Here is a 26068-nt window from a genome sequence, read left to right as displayed (position 1 = left end):
AAGAAGCTGGCCTTAGCTTTCCTGACTGACTGCGTGTATTGGTTCCTGACTTCCTGAACAGTTGCATATCACGGGGCTATTCGATGCTATTGCAGTCCGCCACAGGATGTTTTTGTGCTGGTCGAGGGCAGTCAGGTCTGGAGTGAACCAAGGGCTGTATCTGTTCTTGGTTCTGCATTTTTTGAACGGAGCATGCTTATCTAAAATGGTGAGGAAGTTACTTTTAAAGAATGACCAGGCATCCTCAACTGACGGGATGAGGTCAATGTCCTTCCAGGATACCCGGGCCAGGTCGATTAGAAAGGCCTGCTCACAGAAGTGTTTTAGGGAGCGTTTGACAGTGATGAGGGTGGTCATTTGACTGCGGCTCCGTGGCGGATACAGGCAATGAGGCAGTGATCGCTGAGATCCTGGTTGAAGACAGCGGAGGTGTATTTGGAGGGCCAGTTGGTCAGGATGACGTCTATGAGGGTGCCCTTGTTTACAGAGTTAGGGTTGTACCTGGTGGGTTCCTTGATGATTTGAGTGAGATTGAGGGCATCTAGCTTACATTGTAGGACTGCCGGGGTGTTAAGCATATCCCAGTTTAGGTCACCTAACAGAACAAACTCTGAAGCTAGATGGGGGCGATCAATTCACAAATGGTGTCCAGGGCACAGCTGGGAGCTGAGGGTGGCCGGTAGCAGGCGGCAACAGTGAGAGACTTATTTCTGGAGAGGGTAATTTTCAAAATTAGTAGTTCGAACTGTTTGGGTATGGACCTGGAAAGTATGACATTACTTTGCAGGCTATCTCTGCAGTAGACTGCAACTCCGCCCCCTTTGGTAGTTCTATCTTGAGGGAAGATGTTATAGTTGGGTATGGAAATCTCTGAATTTTTGGTGGCCTTCCTGAGCCAGGATTCAGACACGGCAAGGACATCAGGGTTAGCAGAGTGTGCTAAAGCAGTGAGTAAAACAAACTTAGGAGGAGGCTTCTGATGTTGACATGCATAAAACCAAGGCTTTTTCGCTCACAGAAGTTAACAAATGAGGGTACCTGGGGACATGCAGGGCCTGGGTTTACCTCCACATCACCCGCGGAACAGAGAAGGAGTAGTATGAGGGTGCGGCTAAAGGCTATCAAAACTGGTCGCCTAGAGCGTTGGGGGCAGAGGATAAGAGGAGCAGGTTTCTGGGCATGGTAGAATATATTCAGGGCATAATGCGCAGACAGGGGTATGGTGGGGTGCGGGTACAGCGGAGGTAAGCCCAGGCACTGGGTGATGATGAGACAGGTTGTATCTCTGGACATGCTGGTTGTAATGGGTGAGGTCACCGCATGTGTGGGAGGTGGGACAAAGGAGGTAACAGGGGTATAGAACTAAAGAACTAAAACAATTATAACTAACCTGAACAACAGTATACAAGGCATATTGACATCTGAGAGAGACATACAGCGAGGCATACAGTAATCACAGGAGTTGAATTTGGAAAGCTAGCTAAAAACAGTAGGCGAGGCTAATCCGCTAGCACAACAAACAGCAGGTAAAATGGCGTTGACTAGGCAACGGGGCCGACAGGTAAGACAAACAAGCAGAAAGGAGTACCGTGATTAATGGACAGTCCAGCGTGCGTCAGCTATGTAGCCAAGAGATCAGTGTCCAGGGGGCAGCGGTGGATGGGCAGGGGGCTGGGCTGGCGAGTGTTATCCAGGTTTTTTAAAAAACTAACAATGACTAACTAGCTTGTAGCTAGTTAGCTGGTTAGCGTCTGGAGGTTCTTGAGTGTGTCATAAAAATAAAAATAAGAGTAAAAGTAATAGCGATTCCGTATCACATTGGGTGAGGCAGGTTTCCGGAAGGTATAAACAAATTAAAAATCAATAAGAGATAGAAAGTAAATGGGGTCAGAGAGTGATTGGGACGCGGTGGTTCAGACGGTTAGCAGGCCTGTGCTAACAAGCTAACAGTTCGTAGGCCCGAGCTAGACAAGGTAGCAGTTAGCGGACCGGAGCTTGACAAGCTAGCCGTTAGCAGGCCGAATTAGCAAGCAATGGACATTATCTTCCGGAAATAGCTGGGGGCCGAACTGAGACCAAAAGGCATCCTTGTGTAGCGGTATACCCCGATATGAGTGACAAAGGCTGTCACGTTCCTACTCTCTGGGTGTAGGGGAAACATTGAGGTAGCCCTTGCAAAGGTCCAGGTTTGTAAAGACCGTCAACCTGTAGAAGTGACTGATCAGTTCCTCCATGGTCAGCAGGGTAACAATCAGGTATGATAGCCTTGTTGGCCGCTCTCAGATCCAAGTAGACCCGCAGCTCTCCAGACTTCTTTTTAGCGATGACCAAGTTGGACACCCATGGGAAAGCGAGTTGGACACCCATTGTGTAGCTCCTTAGTGACCTCCTTGCATAAAGCCAGTGGAATACGGCGTAGAGGTTGAATGACTGGAGTCACCGTAGGGTCGAGGAGGGGCTTATGTGTGATTGTTGTGTGATTGTTGTCAGGGTACCTACGCCGTTGAAGAGGGCCTCCATGGGGAGGCCACGTGCACTATTGTTAAGCCACTGTTGTCCCTCAGAGAGAACCCCAGGCTGGTGAACAGGTCCAGGCCTAAGATATTAGTGCCCTGATGTGGAAGGGGAACTGAGTGAGGACCCTGTTGCCATTCTGCACAGGTGAGGGTGTAAAGCCGATGACATCAATCACTGAATGCCTATATCCGTACAGGCTAAAGCTGGGTGGCTGGAGGCGCAGGTGGGACAAGAACTGCTCGTAGGTAGCATTGTTGAGGAGCACGAGAGGAATGCAGGAGTCACCCAGGTATACAGCGCAAGTGGAAAACCCACTCGGGTTTGAGCCAACCGTGTGCATGACAGCAGGGGTGTGTCCATGGGGCATGAGCGTTGGAGCACAGGGGCCTGGGATGGAGCTGACCTACACCACTTTGAAAAATGGTTTGTATCTGACATTGTCTACTTGTCTGTCCACAAGCAGGGCAGTCAGGAGCACATGCTTTGTGTCTATCGGAACCACAGTTGGCACACCGTTGACACGCCTGGGGTCTCATCAACTGCACTGAGGCAATCATGTCACTGTCTGAGTGACAGCTACACTATGAGCACTAAGACTGCTGCACAGCTTGAATGGCACTGGAATCATGTGTCTGTGCCTCAGATATCTTAGTTGCACAGTGAACTACTGATTACACTTGGGAAGCTATGGGTACAGCTTTTGCTAAAGTCAGATCATCATCTTCAAGGAGAAGCCTCTCCCGCACGAGTGAGCTTGAGGTTCTTTCAATTAACTGGTCCCTGATCATTTAATCTCTAAAATAACCAAACTGACATGACTGCGTTATCCCTTTAAGATCATTGACATACTGTGTCACTGACTAAACCACGTGCTGTGCTTGCTGCCCGAAAATGCAGCCTCTTTAGAAGCACACTCCGTTTCTTTGCAAAATGTCCATCCAAAAGTTCAACAGCTGTATCATATGTGTGTGCTTCCCCAAGCTCTTGGAAGATGCGCAGGCCCTTGGCACTGTCACGTGTGCTCCCTCTCCGGCCTCTAGGTCACCAGGCTGCTCGTTATGGCGCACACCTGTCACCATCGTTAAACGCACCTGTGCATCGTCAGACTCACCTGGACTCCATCACTTCCTTGATTACCTGCCCTATATATGTCACTCCCCTTGGTTCCTTCCCCAGGCATCATTGTTTCTGTTTCCTGTCTGTGCATTGTTCGAGGTTAAAGCAGAACTTAATATTTGGTACAGAAACCTTTGTTTGCAATTACAGAGATCATATGTTTCCTGTAGTTCTTGACCAGGATTGCACACACTGCAGCAGGGATTTTGGACCACTCCTGCATACAGACCTTCTCCAGATCCTTCAGGTTTTGGGGCTGTCGCTGGGCAATATGAACTTTCAGCTCCCTCCAAAGATTTTCTATTGGGTTCAGGTCTGGAGACTGGCTAGGCCACTCCAGGACCCTGAGATGCTTCTTACGGAGTCACTCCTTAGTTGTCCTGGCTGTGTGTTTCGGGTCGTTGTCATGCTGGAAGACCCAGCCACGACCCATCTTCAATGCTCTTACTGAGGGAAGGAGGTTGTTGGCCAAGATCTCACGATACATGGCCCCATCCATCCTCCCCTCAATACGGTGCAGTCGTCCTGTCCCCTTTGCAGAAAAGCATCCCCAAAGAATGATGTTTCCACCTCCATGCTTCATGGTTGGGATGGTGTTCTTGGGGTTGTACTCATCCTTCTTCTTCCTCCAAATACGGCGAGTGGAGTTTAGAGCAAAAACCTCTATTTTTGTCTCATCAGACCACATGACCTTCTCCCATTCCCCCTCTGGATCATCCAGATGGTCATTGGCAAAATTCAGACGGGCCTGGACATGCACTGGCTTGAGCAGGGGGACCTTGTGTGCGCTGCAGGATTTTAATCCATGACGGCGTAGTGTGTTACTAATGGTTTTCTTTGAGACTGTGGTCCCAGCTCTCTTCAGGTCATTGACCAGGTCCTGCCGTGTAGTTCTGGGATGATCCCTCACCTTCCTCATGATCATTGATGCCCCACAAGGTGAGATCTTGCATGGAGCCCCAGACCGAGGGTGATTGACCGTCATCTTGAACTTCTTCCATTTTCTAATAATTGCGCCAACAGTTGTTTGCCTATTGTCCTGTAGCCCATCCCAGCCTTGTGCAGGTCTACAATTTTATCCCTGATGGCCTTACACAGCTCTCTGGTCTTGGCCATTGTGGAGAGGTTGGAGTCTGTTTGATTGAGTGTGTGGACAGGTGTCTTTTATACAGGTAACGAGTTCAAACAGGTGCAGTTAATACAGGTAATGAGTGGAGAACAGGGGGGCTTCTTAAAGAAAAACTAACTAAGGTCTGTGAGAGACGGAATTCTTACAGGTTGGTAGGTGATCAAATACTTATGTCATGCAATAAAATGCTAATTAATTACTTAAAAATCCATACAAAGTGATTTTCTGGATTTTTGTTTTAGATTCCGTCTCTCATAGTTGAAGTGTACCTATGATAAAAATTACAGACCTCTACATGCTTTGTAAGTAGGAAAACCTGCAAATCGGCAGTGTATCAAATACTTGTTCTCCCCACTGTATGTGTCAGAGAAATTGTATAAGAAGAGAGACTGCAGATTCTTTCAAACAATTTTAATATAAAATTTGCAAAAATGAAGAATAGTCAGAGTTGAAAGCTCCATGAACAGAGTTGGCTCTCAGCTTTTATAGAGAAGTCCAACCTCTTTGTCTATTTGGCAGAAAGCAGATGTGTGCAAACAGGGGTGGGGAACATAGTGTATAAAAGGTGTTTAGCTTGTCTGTGCAGATTAAGATAGCTGACATTGCCACCATTGTCTGTTCCTTCCTGCAAATTTCCAGACAGAGGAGTTCCTACAGATAGTACAAACAGGATGTCACATACTGAGTTCGCACCCGGCTCTTATCTGTACGCCCAGACGTATGGCTAAGTCACACAAGACAAGACTGTATCAGCAAAAAAAAACACTAGAATATAACAATGTACAATTCGAGGTAAAAACAGCATAGTATGTCTAATGTTGTAATTCTCCACAACATTTCCTCCCTTTTGAGACTAAGTCCCAAACTAATGGAAAATGACTAAAAGTATTATCATCAAGCAAGCATGAACATAATTTGGAAAGAGTGAAAAGGAAAGACATTCTTACACTTAGTACATAAAAATGGTAAATTACCTGTCAGATTTTCAAACCTTCACATAGTACAATTCATTCTTAGAAGGGGAAAGGAACATTTGAATTAAACATCAGTTCACACTTCATCACCACAGACAAGGAAATCACTTGGTGTTTGTTTGCGAGATCACTGCTTTCAGATGTTCCACTACAGTAGTCAAGTTACCCTCACCCTGGGGTATGAATGTACAGCAATGGTCACCTATCATTTGGCACACTCTGCAGGAGATGTGATGCTACTACTACAGCAAACTTCCCTTCAGTTGGAGGTGGCCTATTGTATACAGGGATCTGTGGCTATAATTTCAAGTGTTGTACCTTCTTTAACAAACCCCTCACTGAAGTTGACAATAGTGTATGAAATGACAACACTATCTCTGCTACAATCTGCAACTAACACCCTTATGCAAACATTTTGTCTCAAATACATGCCCCATATGTACATAGCCTCCGGTTACAAGTACATATATCATTCCATCTTACCCATAACATGTTAGTCACTACTTCTAGTCCACTTCTATAGTTATAAACATGCTCAAGTCAATTGTACTGCATAATCCAGAAAGCCATATGTATTGATTCGCATTAACATTTTAATTATAATAGCATGGTAAAACAAAACCCCTACTATCAATGTCCCCATCATGGTTATACAACCCAAATTTACAGTCCTTAGTGCTTCACGTCGAGTCATTCAAATTCAAGACCCTCAACTTAGCACACACAGACACGGTTAGAATGTACATTTACATTTGTTTGGCCCTGTCCGGGGGTGTCCTCGGATGGGGCCACAGTGTCTCCTGACCCCTCCTGTCTCAGCCTCCAGTATTTATGCTGCATTAGTTTATGTGTCGGGGGGCTAGGGTCAGTTTGTTATATCTGGAGTACTTCTGTCCTATTCGGTGTCCTGTGTGAATCTAAGTGTGCGTTCTCTAATTCTCTCCTTCTCTCTTTCTTTCTCTCTCTCGGAGGACTTGAGCCCTAGGACCATGCCCCAGGACTACCTGACATGATGACTCCTTGCTGTCCCCAGTCCACCTGGCCATGCTGCTGCTCCAGTTTCAACTGGCCTGGGCCCTAGGACCATGTCCCAGGACTACCTGACATGATGACTCCTTGCTGTCCCCAGTCCACCTGGCCATGCTGCTGCTCCAGTTTCAACTGTTCTGCCTTACTATTATTCAACCATGCTGGTCATTTATGAACATTTGAACATCTTGGCCACGTTCTGTTATAATCTCCACCCGGCACAGCCAGAAGAGGACTGGCCACCCCACATATGCTCTCTCTAATTCTCTCTTTCTTTCTCTCTCTCGAGGACCTGAGCCCAGGACCGTGCCCCAGGACTACCTGACATGATGACTCCTTGCTGTCCCCAGTCCACCTGACTGTGCTGCTGCTCCAGTTTCAACTGTTCTGCCTTATTATTATTCGACCATGCTGGTCATTTATGAACATTTGAACATCTTGGTCATGTTCTGTTATAATCTCTACCCGGCACAGCCAGAAGAGGACTGGCCACCCCACATAGCCTGGTTCCTCTCTAGGTTTCTTCCTAGGTTTTGGCCTTTCTAGGGAGTTTTTCCTAGCCACCGTGCTTTTACACCTGCATTGTTTGCTGTTTGGGGTTTTAGGCTGGGTTTCTGTACAGCACTTTGAGATATCAGCTGATGTACGAAGGGCTATATAAATAAATTTGATTTGATTTGATTTGATTTGATTTACAAAACAGTATATTCATCATATATTCACCAGCATGAACAATTCTCATCACTTGTGGTAATGACAGATTGGTATCTCAATGTATTTTAATCTAAATTCTAATAAACTTAGACCTCCAAAATCAACATGATACTTCAAATAAACAGTTTAGGGCAACCCTAAATCAATTTTCAGGCACAGTTGACCACCCCCCTCCTTCACAGCACTCTTCTTCTGGTGTTTCTTCATGTTCTGCTTCAGATAGTGTTTCAGTTCATCCTCCCAATGGCACATATTCAAAATGGATGGCCCTTGATAATGTCTCTCACCTGAGCCGCTCTGTCTTTTACAGTCCATTATGTCTTGTCCATTTTCCTACCAATACACCAGTGGAATGAAATAAGTTTTGACAGGATCTCTTTCCATGATCACTCCACGTGGACTCATGTCGCCCTCCTGAGAGAAAAGGCATGAGAGAAAAGGCAGTTGATAGCTTCGACTGGATGCTGTGTACTGGTTGCTGGCTCGGACGCAGGTCTCACGGTAGGAGTGGTGAAGGACAAGGTCATAGTGAACGCCATTTCTTCAGTTGGTTAGGGGGGGGGTGAAGTTCACACTGTTATCATCAATGTATTCTTTCCATGCATCACAAGATACCATCTGTAGTCACTATCGCCATAACTTCGAAAGAGGACAGACCAAAACAACATTTTAAGACATTCACCCCATGACAATTATTACTTTCCCAATTTTCTTAATACCAACATTTCTAAGACAAATCTCAAAGAGCATAACAACACACTTGTTGAAACCATTTTGCAAATTTGCTTATATTCCGTTACCATACTGGCGACCTCCCCGCAGAGTTACCCCTTAGGGAAAAATCCAGACCGTACAGCAGACCCAATCTGGTGAGATTTGTTTCAAAACAAGGCAAAGACAAACACAATAACAGCAATACACTTGTTCATATAAACTAGAGATGGGAAAAACTTTTCTTTCTTTTATAGGCAGACTTGTGAAGAAACAAATGTGCATATTTACCAAAGGCCCCAGGGGACCGGTAATTAAAAAACAACAACACTGCCTGTTAAATCAAAAATAAACTCATTAGAATAACAAATCAAATTAAAACTATAACTCCATAAGGAAATAGTTGTATCCCGTAAGGTAATGATAAAATAGACTAGAGACAGGTGTCCCTCATTCAGGGGCAGCACTCTCGCTCTCCTTCCCGTGTTCTAAATCACACATAGGGACTATTACTAAATTATACACTTCTTCCTAATTATTAGTGTTTACATAGCCCATTTAAATGTCAACCCTATCTGATCTTAATGAGTGCTGGTTTCCTTTTGAAAATGGGTATTTTTGAATAGACTAAAATGAACAACTTCGTATGAATTAAAAACCACATGGCATGCTAGTTCTATCGTGGAGTGCAGTGGACTAACTCAATGGATAGAGAGCGGAAGAACATAGGTTTGAATCTCACTTGACGGCATGCCACAATCAAAACAAAATGTGTTTGCATGATTAATGCCTAAGCAAATAAATGTCAATGTGTCCTATCTGTGCTTGGATTTCAAAACAGTTACGCTAGCAGTGTTAATGTCTTATTGAAACATTCAGCGAACGTTTTAAGGAAGTTATTCAAAAACCTCCAAATTACCTTTAAAATGTTCTTCAAAAACTTCACAACATTTAGAGAATGTTCTCAGAACACCTTCAAAATACCTATAATTTATAGAACCTCCCAGGAAAACTTTCAGGGACCATAGTAAAACATTCTCAGAACCTCCCTGCAACCTAAAAATGATACATTCCCAGAACAGGCAACATTTTCACATCCATTCTCAGAACATTTTTTTAAAAACAGGCAGTTTTACCAGTCAGGAAACATATGGCTTCGTTCCCAGAATCAAGGGAGAACCAAAACTTAAATTCCCACAACTTCCAAGGAACCAAATGTGCTATCTGGGTTCGCTCTGCCATTGTTGACTAGACTTCTGAAGACACCAATCAAAATGTGTTGATAACTATGCAGGAAAAATGATCTTACTGACGTAATTAGTCCAACCCGAGGGAAAGTGAAGGTATTACCATACTGTTTACATCTATCTATCCTTTGTAGATATGAGAGGGAAAAACAACAGGGGCAGAGGGAAGGGAAGCAGCTACAGAAGAGCAGGGTTTTCCAAACTCAGTCCTGCCTCCCACGGATGCACTTTTAGATTTTTGCCCAAGCACTACACAGCTGACTCAAATAACCAACTCAGGATTAAGGTTTAGCCCCAGGACCGAGTTTGGGAAAACCTGTGTTAGAGCATGGCTGTTCAATTCCGGTCTTGGGAGGGCCGAAACACTTCTGGTTTTTGTTTCTACCTGGGTGTTAATTGCACTCATCTGGTGTCCCAGGTCTGAATTCGTCCATTAATTAGAAGGAGAGGATTCAAAACACAAGTGTTTCAGCCCTCTAAGACCGACATTGAGTCAGAAGATTTGAATCCATCTTTCGCCTCCTACAACAGCCCACAGTTCTGGAGTACACAGATGATTTATGGGAGTGAAGGAATCATGATTTGTGTGATTGAAGAGGGAGGGATTTGAGCCAATTAAACCAGCCAATCAGAAAGCAGACAAAATATGACCAAACCTTTGGAATCATCAATCAACAGACCTAAATGGAAAATCCAGTTACTTATTTTCATGGTGGTAAAACAGTAGGCCTACTTTTTTTGTTTTATGCTTGGCAAAGCTCTGCAGACTCCAAATTGAAATGGGTGCAGTGCAATGCTTAGAAAAAATAAGCCAAGTAACGTGGGTTGTGACCACACAGCTTTCAGTCAATGTAGAAAAAGTTGGAATAAAAAGTAGAGGCTGTCGCAGCGCCTAAAATGACATACCCAAATCTAACTGCCTGTAGCTCAGGCCCTGAAGCAAGGATATTCATATTATTGGTACCATTTGAATGGAAACACCTTGGAATTTGTGGAAATGTGAAAGGAATGTAGGAGAATATAACACAAAATATCTGGTAAAAAGATGATACAAAAAAAAAAACTGTTCTTTTGTATTTTTTTTGTACTATCATCTTTGAAATGCAAGAGAAAGGCCATAATGTATTATTCCAGCCCAAGTGCAATTTAGATTTTGGCCACTAGATGACAGCAGTGTATGTGCAAAGTTTTAGACTGATCCAATGAACCATTGTATATTTGTTAAAAATGTGGCATAAAGACTACCCAAATGTGCCTAATTTGTTTATTAATCATTTTTCATGTTCAAAATTGTACACTCTCCTCAAACAATAGCATGGTATTATTTCACTGTAATAGCTACTGTAAATTGGGACAGTGCAGTTAGATTAACAAGAATTTAAGCTTTCTGCCAATGTCAGATATGTCTATGTCCTGGGAAATGTTCTTGTTACTTACAACCTCATGCTAATCACATTAGCCTACGCTAGCTCAACCGTCCCATGGAAGGGACACCGATCCCGAGGAAGTTTTAACTTAGGAGTCATGTTAAGGAAAATCTCTGCACTTTAAATGCTGCTGCCATGACTGGGTCAGAAAATAGTAGAAGTTGGAATCTTTGGCAGTCGGATATGTGTCTGCGACCCCTCTGGCCTCTGCATATGGATACTGGTAGCCAGGATTCACTACAGCCATGAGTAGGGAGTCTGGTCATAGACAATCTTTACCATTGACCACTCCATGCAGTTTGTTGTTTCAATGCAGGTAGTTGTAGCATTTAATGTCACAGAGACACAGGCGCACAGACACACACACACAAAACTATTTTCAAAACCTTTTCAATGACAAAGACCAAGCATGTAAAAACTATAGACCAGCTCAACCCCTTGGAGCCACTAGGCCTTTTATAGAGCAGTGGAGTGGATGCTGTAGCCCACTACAGTACCCTAGTATGATGCTATTGTAAGGGAGGGATTTTTTTGATAAATTGGAAAAGACCTGGACACACCAGCCTGGCCTCTCAGACTAGACCGAACATAGTAAACGTACACAGCAAATCTGACATCCGAATTTTAACACCCGCAATGTTAAATGTAACAGTTTCTTAGAAACTATGTGAACCACCAAAATAGTGTTAAATGTCCCCATTACAGTCATCCTATCTCCCAAGTCAAATGATCCTTTGATTGACCAAAACATAATCTGTCATATTTGTACACTATTAAAATGTTAAGAATTGAAGAAATTGTACCTTTACTCTCATCTCTAACTATCAGGAAGCCTGAAAGAACAGGCTGAGTGGGCAGTGGAGCTTATATTCATGAGCTTTCCTTGACTTGACTTTCCTTGACTGACAGCTCTTTGAAACACCCTTGTGGTTGTTGCCAGGTAACAAGGTAAACAATGTGCTGCATGTCATTCTGAGATTCTGAGCCTAAATAGTAGGCCTCGACCCATTTTCTCTGCAAAATGCTCTCATGGTCAACAGAGCTGAACATGGCCTGGAGGGTATCAGACAAACAGAATCAATACACAATTGCATTTCTATTGTTTTGTGACTAATTACAGAATACAGTTCACTGATACACTTCTTCACAAGGATTAGTAAAGCCGGAGTCACCTTAGAAGCTTAGACATAAGTGAATGCACATATAAAAAACTGCATACGATAAGTGAACTGGACAATGTATAGGTGCCTCTGCATTACCATTATAAACGACAACATGTTCAGAACTGTAAGTATTGATCAGGCATTTATTGATCTTATACAATTAGGCCAGCATAGCTGAAATATTGATGAACATGAACACATAAAGGTGACAAAATAATGCAGAGACATCAATTGATATAAAAATATATATCATTAGAGAAAGCGTAACATAGTCCCCCCCCCGGCTGCCCTACATTGTGCAGGACCCATTGATTCGTACAATTTATTTACATTTACATATAACACTCATCTCCTGTCCGAATGCTTGAAAAACAACTATGAGAAGTAACTAACTATATCATATCGCGTAAAAGTGAATTCCTTAGGCTTTAGGAAACGCAACCAACTACAGAGACTGATGGGGAGAGGGAGAGGAGGGGGACAAATCCAGCTATGACTTCCTCCTTGTCAGACCTCACACGGGCAGAAAGGGTTCCTGGGATGGACAGTTCGCACAGGTTCCTCACACTGGGCAGAAAGGGTTCCTGGGATGGACAGTTCGCACAGGTTCCCCACATATTGGCTCTGGATCAAGGAGGACATCGTTGAAGAGGGGATCCAGGAGCCTGTCTACATAGACTGTAATGTTTTTGAAACGTTCGTTAAACGGCTAGTGAATTACATTTCCTTTTACTTAGTGTTCTGAGTTACGATGCTACCAATTCATTGACGTAGTGATCTACTCATTCTACAATGCGTTTTCTGGTGTTTTTGAAGTACTAAATTTCAAATATTCAATATTTGGTTGCGCACTTTTTTGGTGAAACTTTTTAATGTTTGTATTTGGAATGTTTGTGTGCCTGAAATGCTCATATGATGCAGATTTGAAATGAATAACTATGACTTACAGTTTTGTTGGGTCTGTCTTCACAGGCTTCACAGCATATCCCCCCCCCCTCCCCTCCCCTCCCCTTCTTTGCCTTGGGAAAGCTCATTTTATTTCACAGCATTCCTGCTGTGGTGGTTGCCTGGGAAGCTGTGCAGACAGAGTAGTTGTTGCATTTTCTAAAATGTCTATCATTACAGCTTGATGATAGTGGAGAGACAACAGGAGATGGAAAGTGAAATAATAATACCACCCCTCCCAATCATCATGATTAGCCCCAATGATACAAGCTATTACACATTTTGTATTGTAGATATATAGTGATGTAATGTTGTTTTATGATGTACTGTTTTATTTTTTAGATTTTTGTGCGATCATGTGTTAGGAGCCCAGGAAGAGTAGCTGCTGAATGGGGATCCCTAATAAATACAAATACAATAGAAAATACGATTTTCAGGGGTAAATTGCAAATACTATACATACCCGCAACTCCTTTTGTGGACAACATTCCTTCGTGTCAGCTGTGTGCGCTGGCAGTTCTCAGACACTTAGGGTTTAGGGATGGAAGAACAAAAACCATATAGTGACTATCAGGTGTGTTACAGAAAATGTACCATTCACAAGTCAAAGCAGCCACCGTTGCATTATCTAATGTTAGACCCCCGATCCCCTCAAAATGTTGGCTACCGTGTCAGACTCATCCAACTCTGATACTTACATTATGGTCAGCGCTTGCAAGAGCCACTGTCAATGATGGTACAGCCTCCGTTCTCAGGATTAGCTTCCTGGCAAGAACCATCAAATGTTCTGCCCAACTGATCAAGCAACATCCCTTGAAACGTTCACTGCACATGGTCATCATTTCCTGTGCAGCCTGTCCACCTGAAATGAAAATCAGCCACTGCTGTCGGATGTCTTCATTCTTCCTCCACAGTATGGCATCCAATCACAACGCAGTGTGCTCTTGCCGGCATAAGTAGCTTGCTAGCTAGCAGTCCCACCACAGATGAAAGGTCACCGGTATCTTTGATCGTACTTTCTGCTTGAGCTAGCTACCAGTAGCTATCTTACGGTTTGTAAACAAAGCCAAAAGGAAGGCGCAGGCGCATATGTGACGGCGGTTTTAAGGCAGTACATATTGAAATGAGTTAAGATGATTAGACGCTACCATTGGTGTATTACGTTTCCGTCTTTATGTGACGTTGTATAAAGCTGGAAGTAAATCCTTGGTAATGCCTACCTCCTGAATCCAAGCGTTTGACATGTGGGGAGGGGACCAGTAACTTTATGAATGTACCAGCTACAGTTATTTTTCATGCTTTGAACTGGATTCCTAACTTCCGGCGCCGACAGAGATGGCCGCCTCGCTTCGCGTTCCTAGGAAACTATGCAGTTTTTTGTTTTTTTACGTGTTATTTCTTACATTAGTACCCCAGGTCATCTTAGGTTTCATTACATACAGTCGAGAAGAACTACTGAATATAAGATCAGCGTCAACTCACCATCAGTACGACCAAGAATATGTTTTCCGCGACGCGGATCCTGTGTTCTGCCTTACAAACAGGACAACGGAATGGATCGCATGCAGCGACCCAAGAAAACGACTCCGAAAAAGAGGGAAACGTAGCGGTCTTCTGGTCAGACTCCGGACAAGGGCACATCGCGCACCACTCCCCAGCATTCTTCTTGCCAATGTCCAGTCTCTTGACAACAAGGTTGATGAAATCCGAGCAAGGGTAGCATTCCAGAGGGACATCAGAGACTGCAATGTTCTCTGCTTCACGGAAACATGGCTTACTGGGAAGACGCTATCCGATGCGGTGCAGCCAACGGGTTTCTCCACGCATCGCGCCGACAGAAACAAACATCTTTCTGGTAAGAAGAGCGGCGGGGGCGTATGCCTCATGACTAACGAGACATGGTGTGATGAAGGAAACATACAGGAACTCAAATCCTTCTGTTCACCTGATTTAGAATTCCTCACAATCAAATGTAGACCGCATTATCTTCCAAGAGAATTCTCTTCGATTATAATCACAGCCGTATATATCCCCCCCCCAAGCAGACACATCGATGGCTCTGAACGAACTTTATTTAACTCTTTGCAAACTGGAAACCATTTATCCGGAGGCTGCATTCATTGTAGCTGGGGATTTTAACAAAGCTAATCTGAAAACAAGACTCCCTAAATTTTATCAGCATATCGATTGCGCAACCAGGGGTGGTAAAACCTTGGATCATTGTTACTCTAACTTCCGCGACGCATATAAGGCCCTGCCCCGCCCCCCTTTCGGAAAAGCTAACTTAAACAAGAGGCTCCCACGCTGAGGTCTGTCCAACGCTGGTCAGACCAAGCTGACTCCACACTCCAAGACTGCTTCCATCACGTGGACTGGGACATGTTTCGTATTGAGTCAGATGGAAATATTGACGAATACGCTGATTCGGTGTGCGAGTTCATTAGAACGTGCGTCGAAGATGTCGTTCCCATAGCAACGATAAAAACATTCCCAAACCAGAAACCGTGGATTGATGGCAGCATTCGCGTGAAACTGAAAGCGCGAACCACTGCTTTTAATCAGGGCAAGGTGTCTGGTAACATGTCCGAATATAAACAATGCAGCTATTCCCTCCGCAAGGCTATTAAACAAGCTAAGCGTCAGTACAGAGACAAAGTGGAATCTCAATTCAATGGCTCAGACACAAGAGGCATGTGGCAGGGTCTACAGTCAATCACGGACTACAAGAAGAAACCCAGCCCAGTCACGGACCAGGATGTCTTGCTCCCAGGCAGACTAAATAACTTTTGCCCGCTTTGAGGACAATACAGTGCCACTGACACGGCCTGCAACGAAAACATGCGGTCTCTCCTTCACTGCAGCCGAGGTGAGTAAGACATTTAAACGTGTTAACCCTCGCAAGGCTGCAGGCCCAGACGGCATCCCCAGCCGCGCCCTCAGAGCATGCGCAGACCAGCTGGCCGGTGTGTTTACGGACATATTCAATCAATCCCTATACCAGTCTGCTGTTCCCACATGCTTCAAGAGGGCCACCATTGTTCCTGTTCCCAAGAAAGCTAAGGTAACTGAGCTAAACGACTACCGCCCGTAGCACTCACTTCCGTCATCATGAAGTGCTTTGAGAGACTAGTCAAGGACCATATCACCTCCACCCTACCTGACACCCTAGACCCACTCCAATTTGCTTACCGCCCAAATAGGTCCACAGACGATGCAATCTCAACCACACTGCACACTGCCCTAACCCACCTGGACAAGAGGAATACCTATGTGAGAATGCTGTTCATCGACTACAGCTCGGCATTCAACACCATAGTACCCTCCAAGCTCGTCATCAAGCTCGAGACCCTGGGTCTCGACCCCGCCCTGTGCAACTGGGTACTGGACTTCCTGACGGGCCGCCCCCAGGTGGTGAGGGTAGGCAACAACATCTCCTCCCCGCTGATCCTCAACACGGGGCCCCACAAGGGTGCGTTCTGAGCCCTCTCCTGTACTCCCTGTTCACCCACGACTGCGTGGCCACGCACGCCTCCAACTCAATCATCAAGTTTGCGGACGACACAACAGTGGTAGGCTTGATTACCAACAACGACGAGACGGCCTACAGGGAGGAGGTGAGGGCCCTCGGAGTGTGGTGTCAGGAAAATAACCTCACACTCAACGTCAACAAAACTAAGGAGATGATTGTGGACTTCAGGAAACAGCAGAGGGAACACCCCTATCCACATCGATGGAACAGTAGTGGAGAGGGTAGCAAGTTTTAAGTTCCTCGGCATACACATCACAGACAAACTGAATTGGTCCACTCACACTGACAGCGTTGTGAAGAAGGCGCAGCAGCGCCTCTTCAACCTCAGGAGGCTGAAGAAATTCGGCTTGTCACCAAAAGCACTCACAAACTTCTACAGATGCACAATCGAGAGCATCCTGGCGGGCTGTATCACCGCCTGGTACGGCAACTGCTCCGCCCTCAACCGTAAGGCTCTCCAGAGGGTAGTGAGGTCTGCACAACGCATCACCGGGGCAAACTACCTGCCCTCCAGGACACCTACACCACCCGATGTTACAGGAAGGCCATAAAGATCATCAAGGACATCAACCACCCGAACCACTGCCTGTTCACCCCGCTATCATCCAGAAGGCGAGGTCAGTACAGGTGCATCAAAGCTGGGACTGAGAGACTGAAAAACAGCTTCTATCTCAAGGCTATCAGACTGTTAAACAGCCACCATTGAGTGGCTGCTGCCAACACACTGTCATTGACACTGACCCAACTCCAGCCACTTTAATAATGGGAATTGATGGGAAATGATGTAAATATATCACTAGCCACTTTAAACAATGCTACCTTATATAATGTTACTTACCCTACATTATTCATCTCATATGCATACGTATATACTGTACTCTACATCATCGACTGCATCCTTATATAATACATGTATCACTAGCCATTTTAACTATGCCACTTTGTTTATTTTGTCTACATACTCATCTCATATGTATATACTGTACTCGATACCATCTACTGTATGCTGCTCTGTACCATCACTCATTCATATATCCTTATGTACATATTCCTTATCCCCTTACACTGTGTATAAGACAGTAGTTTTAGAATTGTTAGTTAGATTACTTGTTGGTTATCACTGCATTGTCGGAACTAGAAGCACAAGCATTTCGCTACACTCGCATTAACATCTGCTAACCATGTGTATGTGACAAATAAAATTTGATTTGATTTGATTTGATTTGATCAATATATCGTCCTATTTGATGAAAAAACTTGATTTTCACTGTTCGGAATTTTTAAACGAACACTTTTCAACGTGTTCACAAACTAACTCCCCTAGAGTGTCAGTCCCTAACACCATGGGTGTTGCAAATTGCAACTTAAATGCTGTTGCTGTTACACCTTTTGAGTGTTAGGGAATAACACATGTTGTGTTACAGTATTTGGGGGGGAGGGTTAGGGTTACTTGCAACAACACATTCTGGGAAGAATGATAATTCCCCTCCCACATCTTTTTCAGTTAATGGAGTTAATGGAAATGAACTCGACACAGTGGAGTAAGAACAACACCAGGCAGTGTTGATTCCACTGTGATTCAAATAAGACTTCATTTATTCACTGCATGTTTTGTCAATTTCAATCCCACAGGTGTTAACCCCACTAGAATCTACACTCAGATATAACACTCACAACACTTTTGACCTTTTAGGGTTACTTGCAACAACACATTCTGGGAAGAATGATAATTCCCCTCCCACATCTTTTTCAGTTAATGGAGTTAATGGAAATGAACTCGACACAGTGGAGTAAGAACAACACCAGGCAGTGTTGATTCCACTGTGATTCAAATAAGACTTCATTTATTCACTGCATGTTTTGTCAATTTCAATCCCACAGGTGTTAACCCCACTAGAATCTACACTCAGATATAACACTCACAACACTTTTGACCTTAACACTGAGATTTGAACACTTGCAAATTTGCTGTAAAATATGTTATGTTTTGTATGGTTACATGAGACAGTAAGTATACTGTAATTTAGAGCACCCCAAGAACACATTGCCAAATTCTTAAATCAATTGTTATAATCTTAATGTTGTTCTAAAAGTTGGGTTTGAGGTTAATTTCAAATCAACTCTAATTTTGGAAATAATCCCACACCATCCTGCGGCCAGCGTTACACGATCAATGAAAAACTTTGTAAAAAGTGGGATACATTTGTGAGAACGAGGCGGGAGAATTGGGAGTCGACTCGTCAATATGTGTGGCACATTTCATTACTTAAAACTTCTACAAATATCAATAAAGGAAGGAGGGCTTCAGCTAGAAGTTGCTTCTCAACGTGGATGCTGCCCCTTAGCGTCAATGGGGCTTCTAAAGCATCTCAAACAGCCAGCAGCACCAGCAAATACCGTGAGAATGGAAGTGAGCAGGTCATGGCTACCTCCATGCTAACGTTAGCTAGCTATAGTGCATTTACTTCCATCTAAATAACACTAATAAAACTAACCAAATGTAAACATGTCTGCAAGCTGTTGGTAGCTAACTGCTGATGCTGTCGTGTTATAGATCATACAAACCTATGTGAAAGAGCAGTTTTGACAGCAACGGAGGTCACTTACTGTATAATTGCGGTAATCCGGCTATTATGTGGCTCCGGGAGAGTTTTCTATTCAGCCGGCCGTGTGGGTTTATGCAACGCTTCAGCCATGGATCGGATCTGGGGGCATTTCAGAGAAGCCCCTAGCGCCATGCTTTCTATGGAGGGGTGGATTGCGGATTTTTCTCAATGGGAAATTTTATTTTGTGATCTTAGGATCTCTGGATTTTGTTGGTGTACTGCCATATCAATAAAATAGCTAGCTACGTTTGTCACTGGTATGAGCTAGTAAATATCCTAAACCCAGAGGCTGGTTGATTGGGGAGGATGGGTAGGATTACAGTGCATTCGGAAAGTATTCAGACCCCTTCCCTTTTTCCACATTTTGTTATGTTACAGCCTTATTCTAAAATACTCCATAATGACAAAGTGAAAACAGTTTTTTTTAAACGTTTTCAAATTTTATATATATATATATATATTTTTTTTTTTACAGAAATACCTTATGTAAATAAGTATTCAGACCTTTTGCTATGAGACTCGAAATTGAGCTCAGGTGCATCCTGTTCCCATTGATCATTCTTGAGATACTTCTACAACTTGATTGGAGTCCACCTGTGGTAAACTCAATTGATTGGACATGATTTGGTAAGGCACAAATCTGTCTATATAAGGTCCCACAGTTGACAGTGCATGTCAGAGCAAAAACCAAGCCATGAGGTCGAAGGAATTGTCCGTAGAGCTCCGAGACAGGATTGTGTTGAGGCACAGATCTGGGTACGGGTACCAAAAAATGTCTGCGCATTGAAGGTCCCCAAGAACACAGTGTCCTCCATCATTTTTAAATGGAAGAAGTTTAGAACCACCCAAACTCTTCCTAGAGCAAACCACCCGGCCAAACTGAGCAATCGGGGGGAAAGGGCCTTGGTCATGGAGGTGACCAAGAACACGATGATCACTCTGACAGAGCTCCAGAGTTCCTCTGTAGAGATAGAATAAACTTCCATAAGGACAACCATCTTTGCATCACTCCACCAATCAGACGTTTATGGTAGTGGCCAGATGGAAGCCACTCCTCAGTAAAAGGCACATGACAGCCCGCTTGGAGTTTGCCAAAAGGCACCTAAAGGACTCTCAGACCATGAGAAACAAGATTCTCAGGTCTGATGAAACTAACAATGAACTCTTTGGCCTGAATGTCAAGCGTCACATCTGGAGGAAACCAGCTCATCACCTGGCCAATATCATCCCAACGGTGAAGCATGGTGTTGGCAGCATCATGCTGTGGGGATGTTTTTCAGCAGCAGGGATTGGGAGACTAGTCAGACCTGAGAGAGAGATGAACAGAGCAAAGTACAGAGAGATAACTCAGGACCTTAGACTGGGGCAAAGGTTCACCTTCCAACAGGACAACGACCCTAAGCACACAGACCAGACAACGTAGGAGTGGCTTCGGGACAAGTCTCTGAATGTCCTTGAGTGGCCCAGCCAGAGCCCAGACTTGAACCCGGTCCAACATCTCTGGAGAGACCTGAAAATAGCTGTGCAGCGACGCTCTCGATCCAACCTGACAGAGTTTGAGAGGATCTGCAGAAACTCCATGAATACAGGTGTGCTAAGCTTGTAGCATTATACCCAAGAAGACTCAAGGCTGTAATCGCTGCCAAAAGTGAGTCAACAAAGTACTGAGTAAAGGGTCTGAATACTTATGTAAATGCGATATTTCAGTTTTTTAAAATTTCTTATACATTTCTAAAAACCTGTTTTTGCTTTGTCATTATGGGGTATTGTGTGTAGATTGATGAGGGAAAAAAACTATTGAATCAATTTTAGAACAAGGCTGTAACGTAACAGAATGTGGAGAAAGTCGAGGGGTCTGAATACTTTCCAAATCCCTTGTTTAACTTGAACGTCTAGCAGCCCTTTTGCACTTTTGAATCAAGTCATGGACAACTCTGGTATTTTAGCTAATTAGCAACTTCTTAATTAACTTGTTAGCTCACCCTTACCCCTAACCATAACTCCTAACCTCTAGCCTAGCTAACATTAGCCACCTAGCCAATAGCCACAACAAATTCGAATTTGTAACATATTGTACGAATTAGAGTTTGGAACGTATCATACCAATTGCAGGATGTAGCATATCGTATGAAATGGATGACGGACATCCACATATTCATACATATCATACCGAATGTAACATATCATACTATGTGGAGGGAATCAAATGTACATTTACTATGTTTCATCGACACCCTGAGGCCAGGTTGGACACACACACACACACACACTTGGTCTATGTGTCAGTCATAATGAACATGAAAATTGGGGCCCATTCCCTCCAGGGAGCGCACGTAGGCCCACATCCAAACACATGCACACACACAGTAGCATGATTAGCTCTTTCACACCTCATCTCAACACAGACCAAGTAGGCCTACTTATTACCCAGAACTGTGATTTGTAGTTTGTAATATGTGATGACAAGACTAGACGAAGGTGACAAAATAGGGGAAAAAAATAAATATGCTGTGTTGTCATATCACAGTCACACTCGTGTCCAAATGTCCTAGCAGGGGACAAGCCTAACACATCTCCTCTAACTATACAACCACCAATAGAGCGATAATCGCGCAAAAGGGTGACGAGCAAATTCACGCTGCACGTGACTAGATAGGTTCACATGGACTTGTATTATGCCGTTATACCAACCCGCCACCGTTATGATCAACTGGGACTTTACATAATAACATTCTTGTGTGTCAATACTTGGAATTTATTTCATTTCAAATGCAGAAATGTCACTTTTCCTGCAGCAGCTACGAGCTGTCATCCTTTGGAAGCTATCTAACCTATTATATAATGACGGATATGCTGTGTTAAGCTACACGTTATTATCAAGCCATTAATATGTCTGTCTTTCTACAACACAATGTACAAATCGAAATAATATACAGGACTGATCATTCGATGCATGTTCAATTCAATATTTGTTAGGCTATGCATTACCAATGAATGTCATTCTTCCAGCCATCCCAACACTGATGCGAGCTGGTACACACAACATCCAGAATCTGAAGATGGGGTCGTTTGCACATCATTATCGAGAGAGTGGCGACACGTACTTCAATGTCTTACGATAGCCTACATACTACTAGGCTAAACAACACTCTCTCTCACACACACACACAAAGCAGCAGCAAAAGCATCCTCCTCTGCAAGCACCCATGCAGAAACGAATGAGCTCGAGCATCCTTCATGACAACCTCAAAATAAGCCACAATTCAGTGGTCATTTCTTTTAATGCTACATACTTTTTTTTTTTTTACCAATGACTTTGCAGTTGATGAAGGGGTAACGCTACCCATGACAGGTCCCAACAGCTAGGCAAAAGCCAATTAAATCGTAAAAGCATCACAAAACCAAGTGCCAAAGCCTAACAGCATCGTTTCCCTGACTACAACACAACACGAGTATTTGACGATATAAATGATGTAAAGCAATCATTTACAATGTCAAGTGTATAAGGATATCAAATCTATAATTTGTCAAATACTCGGCATCAACTGCACCGGTTGCTAATGACAGGTCTTACCTATTAATTCCCGGTCCGCCACCCATTCCTCCCCCGGCAGCAGCACCATTGGCGGGCTTGATGAGCTGTCCAGAGCCCAGTGGTGCTGAAATGGAACCAGGCGCTCCCGCCATAGAGATGGAGCCCGGTTCCCCGGGTTGTCCGCCTCCCTCGATGCTCCCTTCGTTCCCCATCCTTTCTGGTTAGGAGATCGAGGCGAGTAATTGTATTTCGACCGTTGTTATAATTATAATAATATCAAAGGCTCAGAGGAGCGAACTCAGCGATGCTGCTCCTCCAACGCCATCATCACCTCCGATCCAGAGACCTGCATGGGGCACGCGCACAGACGGAGGCGAGAAACAGCCAGGGCACGAGCTCTGCTGCTGACGCCGAGGTTGCCGTGCGCGTTCTTATATCAGAAGTATCTCCCGGTTCTTGGAGGAGAGAGACAGCCTAGAGGATATCTTGGGGGGATGATCTGTTGTAGGATGCAGATGTCTGAGTTACTTTCGTGGCATTTTAACATCAAGCCGAACTTATGACGTCGAGAACAAAAGTATTGCAAACAAAAATAATGATATTGAAAGCAAAACATAAACCCAGAAGTGTTGAGAGCAACAACAAACAAATAGCAAAGAAAATTGTTAAGAAATGCGAGAACAAATGAATTGTAAATGAATGCAAGACAATTCGTTTTCAGTTAAACATTTTTCTTCAATGTTCCCTATCTTCGGCTATGTATTTTTGTACTTGCACGTTTTTTGATTCATTCCAGCAGTACTCCACCATAAATCCCACTGTGGTTTTGCCACTGAACCTATGCAGGGTTGGTCCTGGTTAGTCCCTGGGAGGGAGATCAGATGTTGCTGGTCAAACCCCATTGCCTCAGGCTAGTGATGGGGACATTACCCTGCATAGGGTGCCGTCTTTCGAATGTGATGTGAAACAGAAGTCCTGACCCTCGGTGGTCATTAAAAATCCTGTGGCGCTTATGGTAAAAGTAGCGGTGCTAGTCCCAGTGTCCTGGCTAAATTGGCAAACTGGCCCCATTCCATCATAGCCACCTAAATTGTATATACAGTGGGGCAAAAAAGTATTTAGTCAGCCACCAATTGTGCAAGTTCTCCCACTTAAAAAGATGAGAGAGGCCTGTAATTGTCATCATAGGTACACTTCAACTATGACAGACAAAATGAGAGAAAAAAATCCAGAAAAACACATTGTAGGATTTTTAATGAATTTATTTGCAAATTATGGTGGAAAATAAGTATTTGGTCAATAACAAAAGTTTATCTCAATACTTTGTTATATACCATTTGTTGGCAATGACAGAGGTCAAACGTTTTCTGTAAGTCTTCACAAGGTTTTCACACACTGTTGCTGGTATTTTGGCCCATTCCTCCATGCAGATCTCCTCTAGAGCAGTGATGTTTTGGGGCTGTTGCTGGGCAACACAGACTTTCAACTCCCTCCAAAGAATTTTCTATGTGATTGAGATCTGGAGACTGGCTAGGCCACTCCAGGACCTTGAAATGCTTCTTACGAAGCCACTCCTTCGTTGCCCGGGCGGTGTGTTTGGGATCATTGTCATGCTGAAAGACCCATCCACATTTCATCTTCAATGCCCTTGCTGATGGAAGGAGGTTTTCACTCAAAATCTCACGATACATGGCCCCATTCATTCTTTCCTTTACATGGATCAGTCATCCTGGTCCCTTTGCAGAAAAACAGCCCCAAAGCATGATGTTTCCACCCCCATGCTTCACAATAGGTATGGTGTTCTTTGGAAGTAACTCAGTATTCTTTGTCCTCCAAACACAACGAGTTGAGTTTTTACCAAAAAGTTATATTTTGGTTTCATCTGACCATATGACATTCTCCCAATCTTCTTCCGGATCATCCAAATGCTCTCTAGCAAACTTCAGACGGGCCTGGACATGTACTGGCTTAAGCAGGGGGACACGTCTGGCACTGCAGGATTTGAGTCCCTGGCGGCGTAGTGTGTTACTGATGGTAGGCTTTGTTACTTTGGTCCCAGCTCTCTGCAGGTCATTCACTAGGTCCCCCCCCCGTGTGGTTCTGGGATTTTTGCTCACCGTTCTTGTGATCATTTTGACCCCACGGGGTGAGATCTTGCGTGGAGCCCCAGATCGAGGGAGATTATCAGTGGTCTTGTATGTCTTCCATTTCCTAATAATTGCTCCACAGTTGATTTCTTCAAACCAAGCTGCTTACCTATTGCAGATTCAGTCTTCCCAGCCTGGTGCAGGTCTACAATTTTGTTTCTGGTGTCCTTTGACAGCTCTTTGGTCTTGGCCATAGTGGAGTTTGGAGTGTGACTGTTTGAGGTTGTGGACAGATGTCTTTTATACTGATAACAATTTCAAACAGGTGCCATTAATACAGGTAACAAGTGGAGGACAGAGGAGCCCCTTAAAGAAGAAGTTACAGGTCTGTGAGAGCCAGAAATCTTGCTTGTTTGTAGGTGACCAAATACTTATTTTCCACCATAATTTGCAAATAAATTCATTAAAAATCCTACAATGTGATTTTCTGTTTTTTTTCTCATTTTGTCTGACATAGTTGAAGTGTACCTATGATGAAAATTAAAGGCCTCTCTCATCTTTTTAAGTGTGAGAACTTGCACAATTGGTGGCTGACTAAATACTTTTTTGCCCCACTGTATCACTCCTCACCTCTCAACCATGCTAGCTGTTGCGTGGTGAGCATTCCGGCAAAAAATAGTTGCCACACATTGGTTGTGGATGAGGTGAGGTTTCCCTTTACTATGTAAAAGCTCTTTGATTACCTGCTTGGTCAATCAGTTTCGGAGTAATGGTTCAGCCTCATGTTACAATAAGTGCCAAGGGATATTTTTGACCACATAGAATCAGGACATCCTTTTAATGTCCCATCTGAAAGATAGCAGCCTTGGCAGGGCAATGTCCCCATCACTGCCCTTGGGGCATTGGGATTTGATATTAACACCAGAGGGAAGAGTGTGCCCTACTGGCCCTCCAACACCACTTCCAGCAACATCTGGTCTCCCATCTAGTGACCGACTCTGCTTTGCTTCAGAGGCAAACCAGCAGTGGGTCGCCAGGTGGTAACCTGCTGGAATGTATGGAGAAGGCAGTGAAAGCACAAGCCAGGGTGATGATGTAACCAACATCAAATTTAAAAAAAATACAGGCAAAGAGGGAGGCGTTTGATCTCAATTGTTTATAATTAAACATGTTTCGCTGAAAGCTTTTGTTTTACATTTATTTACAATTCATTTGTTCTCCCATAAAAAAAGATCCTTGCTGTATTATATTTTTTTGCTCTCAATACTTTGGGATTTATGTTTTGCTTTCAATGCCATTCTTTTAATTTGCAATACTAAGAATTTTGTTCTTGATTTCA

General features: G+C 43.8%; 1 protein-coding gene across 1 annotated transcript in view; it reads right to left on the bottom strand.

Annotated features, from left to right (window-relative positions):
* LOC115131984 (protein bassoon-like) overlaps nucleotides 1-22880 on the bottom strand; it is a 236843-nt gene extending 213963 nt beyond the window's left edge. The window contains 1 exon segment of the mRNA XM_065020637.1: nucleotides 22682-22880. Coding sequence (XP_064876709.1) covers nucleotides 22682-22854 — 173 coding nt within the window. The 5' untranslated portion in view covers nucleotides 22855-22880.
* Nucleotides 22881-26068: the final 3188 nt, after the last annotated feature.

The sequence above is a fragment of the Oncorhynchus nerka genome, linkage group LG7 (genome assembly GCF_034236695.1).
Source record: "Oncorhynchus nerka isolate Pitt River linkage group LG7, Oner_Uvic_2.0, whole genome shotgun sequence".
NCBI classification, from domain to species: domain Eukaryota; kingdom Metazoa; phylum Chordata; class Actinopteri; order Salmoniformes; family Salmonidae; genus Oncorhynchus; species Oncorhynchus nerka.
Note: the sequence above shows the minus strand (reverse complement) of the source record. Positions and strands in the feature narration are given on the sequence as shown.